Source organism: Bos taurus, chromosome 23 (assembly GCF_002263795.3).
Source record: "Bos taurus isolate L1 Dominette 01449 registration number 42190680 breed Hereford chromosome 23, ARS-UCD2.0, whole genome shotgun sequence".
Taxonomy (NCBI): domain Eukaryota; kingdom Metazoa; phylum Chordata; class Mammalia; order Artiodactyla; family Bovidae; genus Bos; species Bos taurus.
Window position 1 is genome coordinate 45,283,512 of NC_037350.1, and position 16,680 is coordinate 45,300,191.

Genomic DNA, 16,680 nt, shown 5'->3' on the forward strand with positions numbered 1-16,680 from the left:
TTTACATACTAGTAAACCACTGGTTTGTTATTTTTCTCTTCCAGAAAGGAGTTTTTTTTAAATAAAGGTAGTTCAAACCTAAACAGATCAACTTGTTTCAAACTTACCCCATAAAGGGCACATGCAGCACAGAAAAAATTTACTCACTTGATCTTTCTCAAGGTCACTGCCACTACTGGGAGGAAAAAGAGGCAAGACTAGAAGGAAAGGAAAGGAGAGCCCAGTGGATACGTTTACTTACGAGAAACACAAAATACTCTCTAGAAGCAATCCCCACTTCCCACAGCTTGCTGAAATGTCTAACTCTCTAATTATTGAGCTTTGTTCTTCTCTGGCCAGCGGGAATTCTTGGCTCCAGATACTGTTTCTGAACGCTCTTCCCATGTTCTTGCTGCTGTTGTTCAGTCGCCAAGTCGTGTCTGACTCTTTGCGACCCCACCGACCCCACGGACTGTAGCACGCTAGGCTTCCTTGTCCTTCACTATCTCTCGGAGTTTCCTCAAAGTCGTGTCCATTGAGTCGGTGATGCCACCCTACCATCTCGTCCTCTCCCACCCTCTTCTCCTTTGAGCTGCCATCTTGCCCAGGGACCGGCCCATGTTCTTCTAGCTTTACCTAACCAGAATACTTCCTCTTCTCCATACTTCTTCAAATCCTATTCTTTTCCCAAGGATTAGCTGAGGTCCCACCTAGCCTTCCTTGAAGCTTTTTCTGAAGATTTCAGCTTAGGTCAGCTTACATCAAACTCCTCTTATCTGAACTCTTTACTCCATTTATCTGTAGTTCATATTTCACAATTATTGGTCAATTCCATATTCTTTAGTACTGTTTCACATACGAACATTTTCCCTTTCCCGTGTAACGGTAGCAGGATCACGTGATCATACATCTTGTTGATACCCTTTCCCATCACATCCCACAAAAGTAACACCTACTGATTCACTTGAAAAGTGACTGGAAAGAAAACACATACCAGACTTACTTCTTAGGCTGCTTCTTCCGGTTCTTGTCTTTTTCCTACTAGTATACGACTTCAAGGATTTCCTTTTTCGGTTACCGGCCCAAGACAGCTCACTGCCGCTACTACTTGAATCTTGATTACTCTCCGAGAAAAGGTGTTTCCTATAATCAAACTTTTACAAACACAGGTGATACATGAGAGCTGCTGAAAGGATGCCAGTAGCATTTATGTACAATTAAACACATGACTATGAAGTTAGGCAAAAGAGAAGTAACTCCTTGAGAAGACTGGGCTGTCTTACACAATAAAAGAGCACAGAAGTACAGAGAAGGGAGAAAAAGAAGATGATTATATCCTTAGACAGCTGCTGTTGCAAAAGATAACAAAATCCCCTCTAATCATAATTGTAGAGATGGTAGGTAACTTTCCAAAAGCTGATGCACCTGATTACGTGCTATCACCAACTTCAAAATGCTAGCCCATAGGACTGAGAACCACAGCTAAAAGAAAGCCAGAAGGAACTTTGCGTGTTTGGAATCCATGATCTCAATTTTAGGAACAAAAATCTCATTGTTCACATACAGATTTCTTTTTTAGTGCACTGATGATAGACTTAAAGCACTCTGCTTCCCAAAAGAAGAGCAGCAGAGAGATGGAAGCGGACATGTAGGAACAGAGCAACATCATTGACTTAGAACAAAACATTTCTTTTCAATTCATTAACACTTCTGATTCTATTCAGAGGAAATCTCAGCTGCTAGAAAGTCTTTAACACTTCTCTTTTACTTCATAATCTTCTGTTAAATTTACTTTTAATTTGGAGGATAATTGCTTTACAATATGGTGTTGGTTTCTGCCACACAACAACATCAATCAGCCTTAAGTACACATGTGTCTTTTTTGACAAAGCAAGGACAGACGTTTGGCTCAAAGCCGAATACAAGGAAAAGTATCACAATTCGATAAAACTTTGCTCTTCTCCTTGTACTTACTTGGGGGCTTTACCAACTAGTTGTTAGAATTAATGCTGATTTTCCACTTGAAAGTGAAATACTTCCTTTTAAAAAGACCTTAAGATAAATTTAACTGAGAAACATAAAGACGCAGAGCCAAGGCAAAGTTTGAAGATGGTATGCAAATAACTAAAATGAGAAGGACTGCCCAAAACAATCAAAGTGATTCCATTACCGACATCCGTGTTTCTTGCTTTCTATTATCCTCGAAAGCAGAATCTTTCCTGAAAGCAAAATATATTGAATTAACGGAAGTGTGGCAGCAACACCTTCGCCCTTCTTTTTTCTGCCATGTGCCCTTTGCATACTGTGAGCCCAGCGCACCAAAAGTGCCCTATTCTGTGACAAACTTCTTGTCTTGCCATCCATTTCCATACATCTTCTGCCTGCCAACAATTCGCTGTTTAAAACAAAACCTATGTTGAGCCCATCTCCGTGAGGCACATAAAGACGAGGATGCAGGACAAAAAGGGCAAGGCAGCAGCGTTTCCTACCCGGTTGTGTCTTAGACCCAGCTGGGCGCTACGAAAGCCTTTCTGGATGATCAGTGACTGTGTCTTAGACCCGGCTGGGCGCTACGAAAGCCTTTCTGGTGATCAGTGACGTCAAGCATCTTCTCACACACGTCTTGACCATTTGTATATCTCCTTTGCAGAAATGTCTGTTGAAAGCCTTTCCCCTCCTTTTTTAATCAGATGATTTTTTTTTTTTTTTTGGCTATTGAATGTAGGCATTCCTTATATTTTTTGGATATTAACCCCTTCTCAGATAACATGGTTTGCTATTATCTATTTGCTAGCATACAGAAAGAAATTTGATTTTTGTATACTAATCTTTCTTTAAGGTTTTAAAATAACATTTATGTCTTAAAAGTTAACACATGCATAATAGGAAACCAAAAAAAACAAGGAGCGAAAAAACAAAGTGATTCATAATCACAAGTACTTTACCACTTGGTGTGTCCTTCTAGGTCTCTTGTATCTTTCAATTTTGTTAAATTGGGGAGTTGTTTAGTGGGGACAGCATTTCAGACGGGGAAGATGGAAAATGCTCGGGAGATGGGCGGAGGTGATGACTGTACATACAACAATGTGAGTGCACTTACTGCCACGGAACATACACTCACAATGTGAAGATGGCAAACTTTACATGATGTCTATTTTATCACCATTTTTTAAAAAGTCAGCCCTATACTAAATGTTATTGTGCATGTGTGTGTAGTCTGAAAAGGGATAGAATAGGATAATCAAAGAGCTAGTTTAAAATCCCACTTGTTGCCAGTCCAGGTTCGATGCACGATACTGGATGCTTGGGGCTAGCGCACTGGGACGACCCAGAGGAATGGTATGGGGAGGGAGGAGGGAGGAGGGTTCAGGATGGGGAACACATGTATACCCGTGGCAGATTCATTTTGATATTTGGCAAAACTAATACAATTATGTAAAGTTTAAAAATAAAATAAAATTAAAAAATAAATAAATAAATAAAATCTCACTTGGAGACTATAGGTAGACGGGGAACTTGAAGGAACTTTGGGAGACCAATGTAAGTTAATGATCACCCCAGAAAGCAAATGGAAAATCATGAAGCAAAGCAGGCTTGCTTAACAATGAAACTAACAACAGAAATACACATCAAGTCAATGATGTTTGCATCCTGCTGGTTGAGGTCACTAGGTTAATGATTCCTAGGACATGCTCCTCTGCATACATTAAAAACAAAAATAGAGGGGAAAGGTGACATTCCAAAGTGGAAACCCCTCATCATACCGATTGCTGTTGTTTAGTCACTAAGTTGTGTCCAACTCTTGGCGACCCCGTGGACTGTAGCTGCCAGGCTCCTCCGTCCATGGAATTCTCCAGGTGAGAATACTGGAATGGGTTGCCATCTCCTTTTCCATGGGGATCTTCCTGACGCAGGGATCGAACCCACGTCTCCTGCATTGATTCTTTACTGAGTCACCTGGGAAGCCCCATTATACTGATACCTGACATGCTTTACCATAGTCTAGCATACATAACCATTCTTCTGCTGATTTGAATAGTGCCATGATGGTCCCAGTTTGACCATGTAGAGACAAGAAAACTTCCCAGCCTGACATGGAGGAAGAGCCGATGATGGAAGCTTAACTCAAAAATAAGGAAAATGGTGGTCTTCTCCCTGCTGTTCCTTTAATTATAAAAATGTAACCTGTGAAGCCCTCAAAGCCCTCTCACCTGCCTGCAAACGCACCTTTTTAGCAAGAGCGTGCTCGGCCGTTTCTGACTCTTTGGGACCCCACAGACTGTAGCCCTCTATCCAGGGAATTTTCCAGGCAAGAACTAATAAACTCTTTCCTTACCTGACACTCTGCTTCTCATTGAGTTCTTTATGCATTGAGACAGAAAAACCTGTGCTCTTCTGAGCCCTGAATTGCGTTCTGTGGTTTCAGTCTGAATGTAAAAGCAGTTGTACGTGCTGTTTTACTTATTTCAACACAAAAGAGCTAAAAAGCTCTGAGCAGTACCCAAGATTTCTTTGCCATAAAGGCATCTGAATGTCCCTTTTAATTGAGGTACTCGTTTACAGACAGAGAAACAGAGACCCAGCGATGAACAGATTACTCCAGTCTAGAAACCTTAGCTCAGAGTCTGTGGTAGTTTTGCTAGACGTTCTTGGGGAATTAGTACCCTCCGGAAGACGAAGACCTACCCTCTGCTCTACGTGGACATATTCTGCAGGATGACAAGTGAGCAGCCCCTTCCCAAAGACAAATCTAGACTTCTCGGAGCAGCAGCAACAATGTTCCACGCTTCCCAGAAGGAGACAAAGGATTCTCGGATTCAAGCAGGGCTGGGGAGTTCTCACATGCTGAATGGAGGATCAGACAGGCACAGAGAAGGGCAGCAAGTTTCTGGGAGGAACAGAGCCCCAGAAGAAGGCTGCTGGGTCGCCTGAGCCCAGCACACTTCCAAACCAGGCTGCACAGGCCCTCCAGCTCCCACTCCTGCTGCAGTGGGTGTGAGAGGAAGAAGTAAAGCCGGAAGAAACCTGGATTCCTCTACGGATCTGAAATGACGAAACACTGGATGCCTGGACAAGAAAGTATGACGAGAAGGAAGCAGAGTGGTGGTGTAGGTCTCTGCTCTCTTCTAATTGAAAGAGACCTCTGCCCAGGAAATGGCTAGCTTCAGCGATGATACAAAAACACTCCTTTTTAGTTCCTGGACAGCCTGACAGGCTGTAGGCTTCGAACTTTCATTTTTTAAGGTCAGACAGGAACAGATTTCACAGCGTGACAAAGAGTACTTTATTAATGTTAGTGAAAACATTAGTAAAAATGTTAGTAAAAACTAACATTATTAAAGGAGAAATAGAGCTGTTCATTGGTAAAGCATCCGCCTGCAATGTAGGAGACACCGGTCCGATCCCTGGATCGGGAAGATCTCCTGGAGCAGGAAACAGCAACCCACACCAGTATTCGTGCCTGGAGAATCCCATGGACAGAGGAGCCTGGCGGGCTACAGTCCATGGGGTTGCAAAGAATCGGACATGACTGAGCACAAATGCAGGTCCTAGAGCTGCATACGTAATTTACAACTTGGGGATTTACATATGTAAATTACATGTGTAATTTACAACTTGGAATTTACATATGTAAATGACACATGTAATTTACAATTATATATAAATGGTAAACCCTTAAAGCCCCCAAATAATAAATGCTGACACAGATACACAACACAGAAAGATATCTAATAATTCAAAGAAGAAGAATGGTGTTTGGGAGGTAGAGCCATAACAACATATAAAAACTAATGAAGTAAATAAAGGAAATTATCACTCACTGAGGATCCTTTGTGGGACTGTGTCTGGTAGAAAGAAGCAGCAGCCCACATCAGTACTGGATCTGTTCATTCATTCATTAGTTCATCCATTAGTGAAATTATATTACTGAACCTACTAATGAGAAAGTCTAGCAACCAGAACCCTCAAAGACTGTTGGTGCTAACATAGAATGCTCTAAAGACACTGGAAAACATCTTGGCAGGTTTTAAGAAGTGAAAGATACACCAACTATGATCCAGCTATCCCACTCCTATATATTCACCCCAGAGAAAAGAAAACATAATCTCTATACAGAGGAGTTTCCCAGGTGGCACAGTGGTAAAGAATCTGCCTGCAATGCAGGAGACTGGGGACCAGGAATGCAAGATTCCTGGGTCAGGAAGATCTCCTGGACAGGAAATGAAAAACCACTCCAGTATTCTTGCCTGGAGAATCCCATGGACAGAGGAGGCTGGTGGGCTACAGTCCATGCAGCTGCAAAGAGTCGGATGTGACTTAGCAGCTAAACCACCTCCACCTCCACACAGAGACTTATACATGAAGCCTAAAGGGCTTTACTTGTAACAACGAAAATACTGGAAATTCAAATGTCCATCAACAGGAGAATGGATAGACAAGTTGTGGTATATCCGTACAATAGATCCACTATTCTCCATACCACTCATAACATAAAGGAATGAACTGCTGATACAACGTGAAGAATCTCAAAATACTAGGTTGGCCAAAAAGTTTGTTCAGATTTTTCTATAAGTGATGAGAAAACCAAACTTCTTGGCCAATCCCAATAATCACAATGAATGAAAGATGCTAGGAAAGAAAAAAACAAAAGAGTGCCTCCAGTTTGATTCCACTTAAGTAAGATTTTTAAAACTACAAACTCATCTATAGTGACAAAGCAGATCACTGATTGCCAAGGGTGGGGGTGGGCATGGAGAAAGAGGGAGGGATTTCCAAGGGGCAGGAAGAAATTCTTGGAAATGATGGACATGGTCCTTATCTTGATTGTGGTGATGGCTCCCGGGTGCAGACAAATGTCAAAACTCAAATTGTATACTTTACATAGGTACATGTTATTTCAATTGTATCTCAACAAAGCTGTAAAAAAAAAAAAAAATCACATGCATGGCCCATTCTTCAGAGGCCTACAGAGAAAAGTGGCAAATAAATTATTGCCAAGTGATACTCATTTTCTGTCTCGGAGTATCCAGTGTTCTGCTAGGGAAAACTACGTCACCAAAGATAACACTGGGGCTACAGTTTCCTCCCCCAGTGGACCATGCTTTGTCAGAACTCTCCACCACGACCCATCCGTCTTGGGGGGCCCTGTACAGCATGGCTCATAGCTTCATTGAGTTATGCAGGCCCTGTGGCCACGGTAAGGCTGTGATCCTTGAAAGGGGTAGAGACCCACAGGACAAGAGAATACTCCAGCCCTGCTGAAATTATTCACAGAAAACTGCACACAACGCTCTCTCCTTGTGTGGGGCAAGGCCAGGTGCAGGAAAGGGGAAAACCCAAATGGTCAAATTGCGATTAACGAGTCACATTAACAACAATCTACGTGGTTTATGGGCTTCCCTGGTGGCTCAGATGGTAAAGCATCTGCCTGCGATGCAGGAGGCCCAGAGTTCGATCCCTGGGTTGGGAAGATACCCTGAAGAAGGAAATGGCAACCCACTCCAATATATCTGCCTGGAAAATTCCATGGACAGAGGACCCTGCTGGCTGCAGTTAATGGAGTTGCAGAGTCAGACACGACTGAGAGACTTCACGTGGTTTATGACTTCTGAAAATCACTTACCTGGACGCATCGTTTAAAGTAGGAAACTGAATTGTTGCTGATGATTCTTGTAAATCTACAGAATACTCATGTTCTGAAGTAACTTCCAAGCATAAAAATGGAAAAAAAAATTGTTAAGCATCTGAAGTATACATTGAAATATACCATTCAAGTCCTACGATAGAAAAAAAAAAAATCTGACCTTTTTGTGTATCATCCAGTTTTGACTTTTTGGGTGAATTATCAGCTGTATTTGTTTGCTGCAGGAAAATGCATAAACATCTGCTTAATTGGGGTGCCTTTGAGACTTTTTGGAATCATTCTATACCTCCAAAGAAAAGCATTTGAATACTAAGATATCAGGCTCTTTCTTCATTAAATTTGGTTCCAAGTGACTATTGGCTATTAAAAAAAAAAAGATACCCACCCACAGGAGAAGGTTTACCACATCCAAGATAATCGAGAGTGTCTCATAGTCACTAAGGGAGACATCAAAGGAAGACTTACAAAAATGTCAACAGCATCATAACTGTTCAAGTTCCCCAAAAGACAGTCTATCTGTAGAAATAATCTTTGGTGTATATTTGTTTAAAAAATATGACACTATCATCACACTTCTCTACAGTCTGTCCATGTGATCAAACATAAGAAAATGGACTGAACATCAATACATGCCAAGCCTTGTGTTAGGTGCTTTACATATATTCTGTTTTTAGTCCCAAGAGGGCCACACTATAAAGCAGGTATTGCTTGTTTTCTCTAGTCACTTAAGTCATATCCAACTCTTTACGACCCCATGGACTGCAGCCTGCCAGGCTCCTCTGTCCATGGGATTCTCCAGGCGAGAATACCAGAGTGGGTTGCCATTTCCTTCTCCAGGGGATCTTCCAGGTCCAATAATTGAACCTGCATCTCCTGCATTGGCAGGTGGATTCTTTATCACTGAGCCACCAGGAAGCCCAAACCAGCTTTGTTCTATAGATGAGAAGCCTCAGTCCCAGGGATGTTATGTCATTTCCTCAAGTTCCCACAGTCAGTAACTAAATGCCAGGTCTGATTCCAGAAATGATACTGCTTCTCACAAGCTCAGTCTCCAAATCCCAAATGAGGGAATGAGGCAAAGCCAGCCAAGTCACACATTCCACTGGAAACCCAAGTTGAGGGAAAGGCAAGGAAAAATAAGTACAACTGATGAACCTAATTTAGAGGAGGGGATCGTCAAAAAAAGCCATGCCTGGGCAGGAGAAACTGGAGAACCAGCCGGGAGAGTCAGCTTCCACCTGCCAGCACCCCAGTGGACACGGTTCAGAATCCTGCCCTCAGGTCCTTGTACTTACAGCAGGCTCAGACTGGTTATTTAAGGGGAGAGTTATCAGGTGGTGGTCATCTTCAGCCCTGGTTAACTCTGCTGGCTTGGTAGAGTCCTTTTCTTGGTCTGTACGCATGAAGAAAAGAGCAATAAAAAATGGTAATAGCCATACAAAATGCTGCATACATCCTGCAAATGCTCCTCATGGGATCCACACTGCTGGTACAGCGCCATCTTCTGGTAAGAGCTGGTAATTGGGACCTGCCTCAAACACCAAAAATCTAGAGGCACCTTGGGCTTTGGGTCTAACTCATAAGAAATATTTCACCTGTGCAGGGCCAGCTTTGTGGGCAGACAGGCCCCTACATACCCCTAGCATTTGCCTCCAGCCACCCCATCATTATTTCTCCTTTGTCATTTCCAACTGACTCCCAAAGAGACTGTATCAGGTGGACAAAATAATTCAAGGTTTAATTTGCAACTTTTTTCTTCAAAGGTGTAACACATTAATTACTCTTATATGACCACAGGTTTTCAGTAACTGCTTTCAAGTAACAGTTTGTCACTGCTTCTACAGGGAATCCAGGTAAGAAATTTTGCTGTTTCCCAATATACCTGTCTCTATTTTGTGGCTGCTAGGAATCTCAGTGTCTTCTTTCTCTAATTCACCAAAAACAGCAGAGATTTTTGTCTGGTCAGGCATCACCTGAAATGCACACCAAAACCACACAGTTTTTAAAAGCAGTAATTCTTTTATAAATTTAACATTAACAGGTATAGAGAGAAATAGACAGCAATATGATAATAGTGAAAGTGAAGTTGCTCAGTCGTGTCTGACTCTTTGCGACCCCATGGACTGTAGCCAACCAGGCTCCTCCATCCGTGGGATTCTCCAGGCAAGAGTACTAGAGTGGGTTGCTGTTTCCTTCTCCAGGAGATCTTCCCAACCCAGGGATCGAACCCGGGTCTCCCACATTGCAGGCAGATGCTTTACCATCTGAGCCACCAAGGAAGCTATGATAATAGTAAGGGACTTTAAATGGGGGCTTCCCAGGTAGAGCTAGGGGTAAAGAATACACCTGCCAAGGCAGGAGATACAAGAGACGTGGGTTCCATCCCTGGGTCGGGAAGATCCCCTGGAGAAGGGAATGGCTACCCACTCCAGTATTCTTGCCTGGCAAATTCCATGGGCAGAGGAGCCTGGAGAGCTACATGGGGCTGCAAAGAGTCGGACATGACTGAGTGACTGAGCACACACAAGGGACTTTAATATCCCACTTACATCAATGGATACATCATTTAGATGGAAAATTAACGTGAAGACATCAGCCTTAAATTAATGTTAGATCAGATGGACTTGACATACACATAACATTCTACCCAAAAGCAACAGAATACACATTCTTTCAACACACATAGAATCCAGGAAACACTTATATATTAGGCCACAAAACAAGTCTTAATAAATTTAAGACTGAAATCATATTAAGCATCCTTACTGACCACACTGATGTGAAACCAGAAATCAATTACAAGAGAAAAACAGGGAAATTCATGAATATGTGGCGACTAAATGACACATTTCTGAAAAACCAATGGGTCAATGAAGAAAGCAAAAGAGCACTTAAAAATACCTTTTGGCAAATGGAAATAAAACATACCAAACTTCTGCAGCAAAAGCAGTTCTAAGAGGGAAATTATAGTGATAAATGCCCACATCAAAAAATAAAGAAGAAAGATCTCAAATAAACAACATATCTTTACACTTGAAGGAACTAGAAAACGAAAATAAATGAACCCAGTTAGTAGAACGAAGAAAAAAAAATGGAGATAAATGAAGTAGAGGCAAAAAAAAAAAAAAAAAAACAGAAAAGATCAACAAAACTAAGAGCTATTTCTTTGAAAATATAAACAAACCTGACAAATATTTCTCTGGAGTCACATACGTACTTTGACATAGAATATTACACAGCCATTAAAAAGAAGCAAATCTGCCATTTGCAACAATACGGACGGACTCTGAGGGCCTTATGCAAACTGAGGTAAGTCAGACAGAGAAAGACAGATTCCATGTGGTCTCACTTGTATGTGCAATCTTGAAAATGACAACAACAAAAATAAGCTCACAGATACAAACAGCAGGTTGGTGATTCCAGAGGAGGGGGTTGAGGGTAAAAGAAACGAGTGAAGGGCGTCGAAAGGTACAAACTTCCTTTATAAAATGAGTATGTCAAGGGGATTTAACGTACAGCATCGTGACTATAGTTAATACTATACTGCATATTTGAAGTTGCTAAGAGAGTAAAAGTTTTCACAAGAAGAAAAAATTTCTAATAATGGTGATGACTATCAACTAGTCTCATAATGGCAATTATTTCACAATATATACAAAATGGAATCGTTATGATTTATACCTGAAACAAATGTTTTATGTCAATTATATTTCAATTTATAAAACCCCAATATGGAAATGAAACAGAAGAATTAAACACATCACCTGTTTGTCTTCTCCTAAAGCTTTAATGGAAGCTTGTGATATGTTGAATTGCAATTCAAAATGGATTTCTATTTTCGTCACTTCTTTGTTTCTGATATTAATAGGCTTTTTCAGGTAAATTTTGAGCATCTTCATCTCAGTTTCTAGCAAAAAATAAAGTCAATATAGATCAACAAACTGAAAGGGGTTGTGTTTTTAAATTTCATAATTTTAAATGACTGGGATATTTGCTCACTGTCCAGATTTTTCTGCAATGAGAAGTTGAAAAGACATTATTTAAATAAAGTTACTCTGAAATTATTTTTATCAAATGCACATGTGTTTTTATATACACACATTATGTTTAAGTAGTTAATCTTGCAGAAACAGAAGTAATTTAGCAGCATAGCAATTGAGACGGGTCTTCTAAAATTCAATCCAGTTTTTAAAAGAACGTTTGTGAATACAAAGCTATCATCTCTGACAGATATTTTACTTCTCAATATATTAAGCACAACCTTCATTCTCATTCTTTCTCTTAGATCCCACCCATTTCTATAATTCAAAATAAAATCCACCATTTCCAATATACAAACTGAAATAATCCACGCTCATCTCAACAGACTCCACTTGAAGAGAAATGGAAACATCCTCGGAGAGGCCTGCTTCTCAGACAATAGTCTCCTTGAGGGTCTCCGACCAGGACACCAGCTCTTTACTGACAAATAGTAGCTGGTTTTAATAGAGGAACCAGTTCAGACCACAATTCAACAGCAAATCCAAGCGTAAGCCGCAGCGAGTACAAGCTGCATTGGAAGCAGTAGGAACAAAAACTCATGAGAGCTGGCAAAGCTTGTTCACAAACTGATGAGAATGGAAAAAGGAAAAACAGACACACACCTGGATCCAGATCTGTGGCCCCTGATACTCGAAATACGGCTAGTACAACATGAGATGTGTTATAAGCACAAAACCACAGCTTATAAAGACTAGTACCAAAAAGAGAAGGTAAAGTATTTCATTGATTGTTCATACTGATTACATGTTAAACTGTGAATATTTTGGACATATTGAGTGAAATACACATTAAAATTAGTCCACTTGAAAAAAAACTTTAATGAGGTTACTAGAAAAATTTTAATTAAATATATGGTTCAGATCATATTTACATAGGATAGTGCTGGCCTCTAGTGAAATTCAACAGTCCCCCAAAGGCTGATCTTACTGGACATTCAGTCTCTGCAGGGTAAGTCTCAAACTCTGCAGCAAAAACAATTTAAAACAATATCTGAAAAAGTAAATAGCTAACTGTGGTGTTGGAGAAGACTCTTGAGAGTCCCTTGGACTACCTGGAGATCAAAAATCCATCCTAAAGGAGATCAGTCCTGAATATTCATTAGAAGAACTGATGTTGAAGCTGAAACTCCAATCCTCTGGCCACCTGATATGGAGAGTTGACTCATTGGAAAAGACCCTGTTACTGGGAAAGACTGAAGGCAGAAGGGGACAGCAGATGATGAGATGGTTGGACAGCATCACTGAATCAATGGATATGAGTTTTAGCAAGCTCTGGGAGCTGATGATAGACAGGGAAGCCTAGTGTGCTGCAGTCCACGAGGTCACAAAAAGTCAGACACAACTGAGCGACTGAACTGAACTGAGCTGTGGGGCTAAATGCAAAGATACAAGGGTGAGAAAAAATAGCCCAAGAACTATACCAAACCCTCAACAGGCTCCTAAAGCACTGCCAACCCCTTAGCAGGAAGGGCTGTGCACACAAAAGGCAAGTCTTGCTCACCGAGTTTGCTATACAAGCCTCAGTTTCCTCAACTATAAAACTACCCCAAGTCACAGCTACCTCCACCAGCTCCTACGAAGCACTTTATGAATCTCAGAGTCTCCCCAAAAGGTGATATATTTATGAAGTATAGGATATTGACTTGGCAAGTGGGTTACTGAAAACCACCTCAGCAGCAAAATTCAGGGTTCAGAAACTTACAATATGCAAAGTAATATTAGGATGTGACCACAGTCAGATCCATGGGAAGTCTCTATAAAATACTGACTTCAGAGTAAACATCAATGATAAGTTATATATCTTAAATAGTAACAGGTGGTGACTATACAGTATCCCTGGTGACTCAGACAGTAAAGAATCTGCCTGCAGTGCTGGAGACCTGGGTTGGATCCCTGGGTTGGGGAGATCCCCTGGAGAAGGGCATGGCAACCCACTCCAGTATTCTTGCCTGGAGAATCTCATGGACAGAGGAGCCTGGCAGGCTACAGTCCATGGGTTTGCAAAGAGTTACTCTTAATTTATACTTATATTTAATTTAAATTTTTAGTGAGATGTTTATAAACCCCTTTCCTAGAGAGAGGGGGCACTTCCAGCTCAGCATATACTGTGACTACAGAACCGCTGGCTTCTGCTCCTTCCCATCTGTGTCACCATAAAAAATATACATTTGATCTTGGCCTCGGTTCCTGACACAGAACTCCTAAAATCCATTTTAAGCAACGGGGTGCTAGAAGCATCTTTTGCTCTCATATTTGGTCTTTGACCTTGGTTCCTGACACCGGAGCTTCTAACACCCTTGGCATCTCCTGAGTGATGAGTGTGTTTTGTAAGTTCATGAGGTGACTGGGGGCTGGAGGAGCCTAGACAACTTCAGGATGCACACTGGTCCCCAGAAAGACCAAGGAATGGTTAGAGGGTTGGAACTTCCATCTTCCCAACCTTCAGGGAGGGGAGAAAAGGCCAGAGATGGAGTTAATATTGGATCATGTCTACATGATAAAGCTTCCATAAAAATCCCTAAACTATGGGGTTCAGGGTTCACAGAGCCGTCGGGCTGGTGAACACCAACATTCCAGGAGGGTGATGCAGCCGACCTCCTCAGAAAGGCAGGCCCCTGCACTGTGGACCCTCTGGATCCTTTATTATGTATGTCCCCTATAATAAACTGATAAATGTAAACAAACATGTTTCCCTGAGTTCTGTGAACCATTATAGCAAATTATGAAACCTGAGGAGGAGCTTGTGGGAACCTCTGAGTGGTACCCGGTTGGTCAGGCATACAGGTGTCAACCTGTAATTGACTTGCAATCAGCATCTGAATGATGGGCGGTCTTTACCACCTTTTCCTTCTCCCAGCTGCACAATGAAAGGCTCTCCTTCTGCCTCTTCCTCTACTGCCTCCTCATGCCACAACTTCCCTCTTTTTCTAATAATATTTAACAGAAGAAATTAAATAACGCAAGTGATTCTTGTTTATAGAAACTCAAATTGTATTTATCAAACGCATCTATTTACAAATCTATTTGTGTAGTTCTTTGCATCTTCCTGGTTACTACATCTTACCAATTATCTCATTAATGGGGCCTTTAATCCACGTTTTATTAATGTATTTTTATGAGGGTCACCATGTCACCTTTTCAAAAATTATCCTTTAACAAAACACTGAAGTTAACTTATGTACCTAGGAAAGTCCAGCAAGGAACACTGGGGGCTGAGTGAGGTCCACCTTACCCTCAGGAGCCCCTTGGGAGAACCTCCAGTGAGAGTTTCCAGCTGGGAAGGATGGGTCCGCTCTCTCCAGGGCTGGTGGGGTGAGAATCATGTTACACGTGGTCCCACTTTTCACCCTAATCTGAACCTCCACGGTGGCCAAGTTCAATTCAGCCTGCATGAGAGACACTGTCCTTCTTGTCTGTGGTTTCAATTTTCCATTTCTATTATTTCGGTATAAATAGGCAAGCTGCCCTAGATTCTTTGTGAAGTAAGCATAGCATCCATATAATTGCATAGTATTTTAACTCTTTAGTAAACCCAATTACTTCAATGATTATGTGTATGGAGTTATTTTCAAAACATCCTTGTAATTTTTTAAAGACCCAATTCAGGGATCCTGGTTAAGTGTGATCACATCTGAAACACTCAACTAGACCAGCACCTTACTCTTATCCACCCATAAAAGAATCACTCCCCAGTTCCATGCCCCTCAACTCTACCTACCAAGCAGAGAAGAAAGGTGAGTGGTGGAGATTTAAGAAGAGGGGGGCAGAGGGCAGATATTTACATACATGTTGAAATTATCCCTGTAACTCATACATTGCTAGTGCAAATATGTGGGAAACAGAAGGGAGATACCATCAGTTCAGTTCAGTTCAGTCGCTCAGTCGTGTCCGACTCTTTGAAACCCCATGAACCGCAGCACGCCAGGCCTCCCTGTCCATCACCAACTCCCGGAGTTCACTCAAACTCACGTCCATCAAGTTGGCGATGCCATCCAGCCATCTCATCCTCTGTCATTCCCTTCTCCTCCTGCCCCCAATCCCTCCCAGCATCAGAGTCTTTTCCAATGAGTCAACTCTTCACATGAGGTGACCAAAGTACTGGAGTTTCAGCTTTAGCATCATTCCTTCCAAAGAACACCCAGACTGATTTCCTTTAGATGGGACTGATTGGACCTCCTTGCAGTCCAAGGGACTCCCAAGAGTCTTCTCCAACACCACAGTTCAGAATCATCAATTCTTTGGGGCTCAGCTTTCTTCACAGTTCAACTCTCACATCCATACATGACCACTGGAAAAACCATAGCCTTGACTAGACGAACCTTTGTTGGCAAAGTAATGTCTCTGCTTTTGAATATGCTGTCTAGGTTGGTCATAACTTTCCTTCCAAGGAATAAGCGTCTTTTAATTTTATGGCTGCAATCACCATCTGCAGTGATTTTGGAGCCCCGAAAAATAAAGTCTGACACTGTTTCCACTGTTTCCCCATCTAGTTCCCATGAAGTGATGGGACCAGATGCCATGATCTTCGTCTTCTGAATGTTGAGCTTTAAGCCAACTTTTTCACTCTCCACTTTCACTTTCATCAAGAGGCTCTTTAGTTCCTCTTTACTTTCTGCCATAAGGGTGGTGTCATCTGCATATCTAAGGTTAGTAATATTTCTCCTGGCAATCTTGATTCCAGCTTGTGCTTCTTCCAGCCCAGCGTTTCTCATGATGTACTCTGCATATAAGTTAAATAAGCAGGGTGACGATATACAGCCTTGACGTACTCCTTTTCCTTTTGGAACCAGTCTGTTGCTCCATATCCAGTTCTAACTGTTGCTTCCTGACCTGCATACAGGTTTCTCAAGAGGCAGGTCAGGTGGTCTGGTATTCCCATCTCTTTCAGAATTTTCCACAATTTATTGTGACCCACACAGTCAAAGGCTTTGGCATAGTCAAGAAAGCAGAAATAAGATGTTTTTCTGGAACTCTCTTGCTTTTTCCATGATCCAGTGGATGTTGGCAATTTGATCT

At 41.6% G+C, this 16,680-nt stretch overlaps 1 protein-coding gene and 1 non-coding gene across 2 annotated transcripts in view; one reads left to right on the plus strand and one right to left on the minus strand.

Moving 5' to 3' along the window:
* Positions 1-16,680, minus strand: part of SYCP2L (synaptonemal complex protein 2 like) — a 65,668-nt gene that overhangs the window by 24,075 nt on the left and 24,913 nt on the right. The window contains exons 17-24 of the mRNA XM_059880483.1: positions 11,389-11,531; positions 9,507-9,597; positions 8,920-9,017; positions 7,785-7,842; positions 7,604-7,685; positions 2,150-2,198; positions 983-1,133; positions 148-197 (exon numbers count right to left, since the gene is read on the minus strand). Of these exons, the coding sequence (XP_059736466.1) occupies positions 148-197; positions 983-1,133; positions 2,150-2,198; positions 7,604-7,685; positions 7,785-7,842; positions 8,920-9,017; positions 9,507-9,597; positions 11,389-11,531 (722 nt within the window). The remainder of the gene's footprint in view (positions 1-147; positions 198-982; positions 1,134-2,149; positions 2,199-7,603; positions 7,686-7,784; positions 7,843-8,919; positions 9,018-9,506; positions 9,598-11,388; positions 11,532-16,680) is intronic.
* Positions 7,378-7,450, plus strand: TRNAR-GCG (transfer RNA arginine (anticodon GCG)). Its single transcript has one exon. It is a non-coding gene; the product is annotated as a tRNA-Arg (tRNA).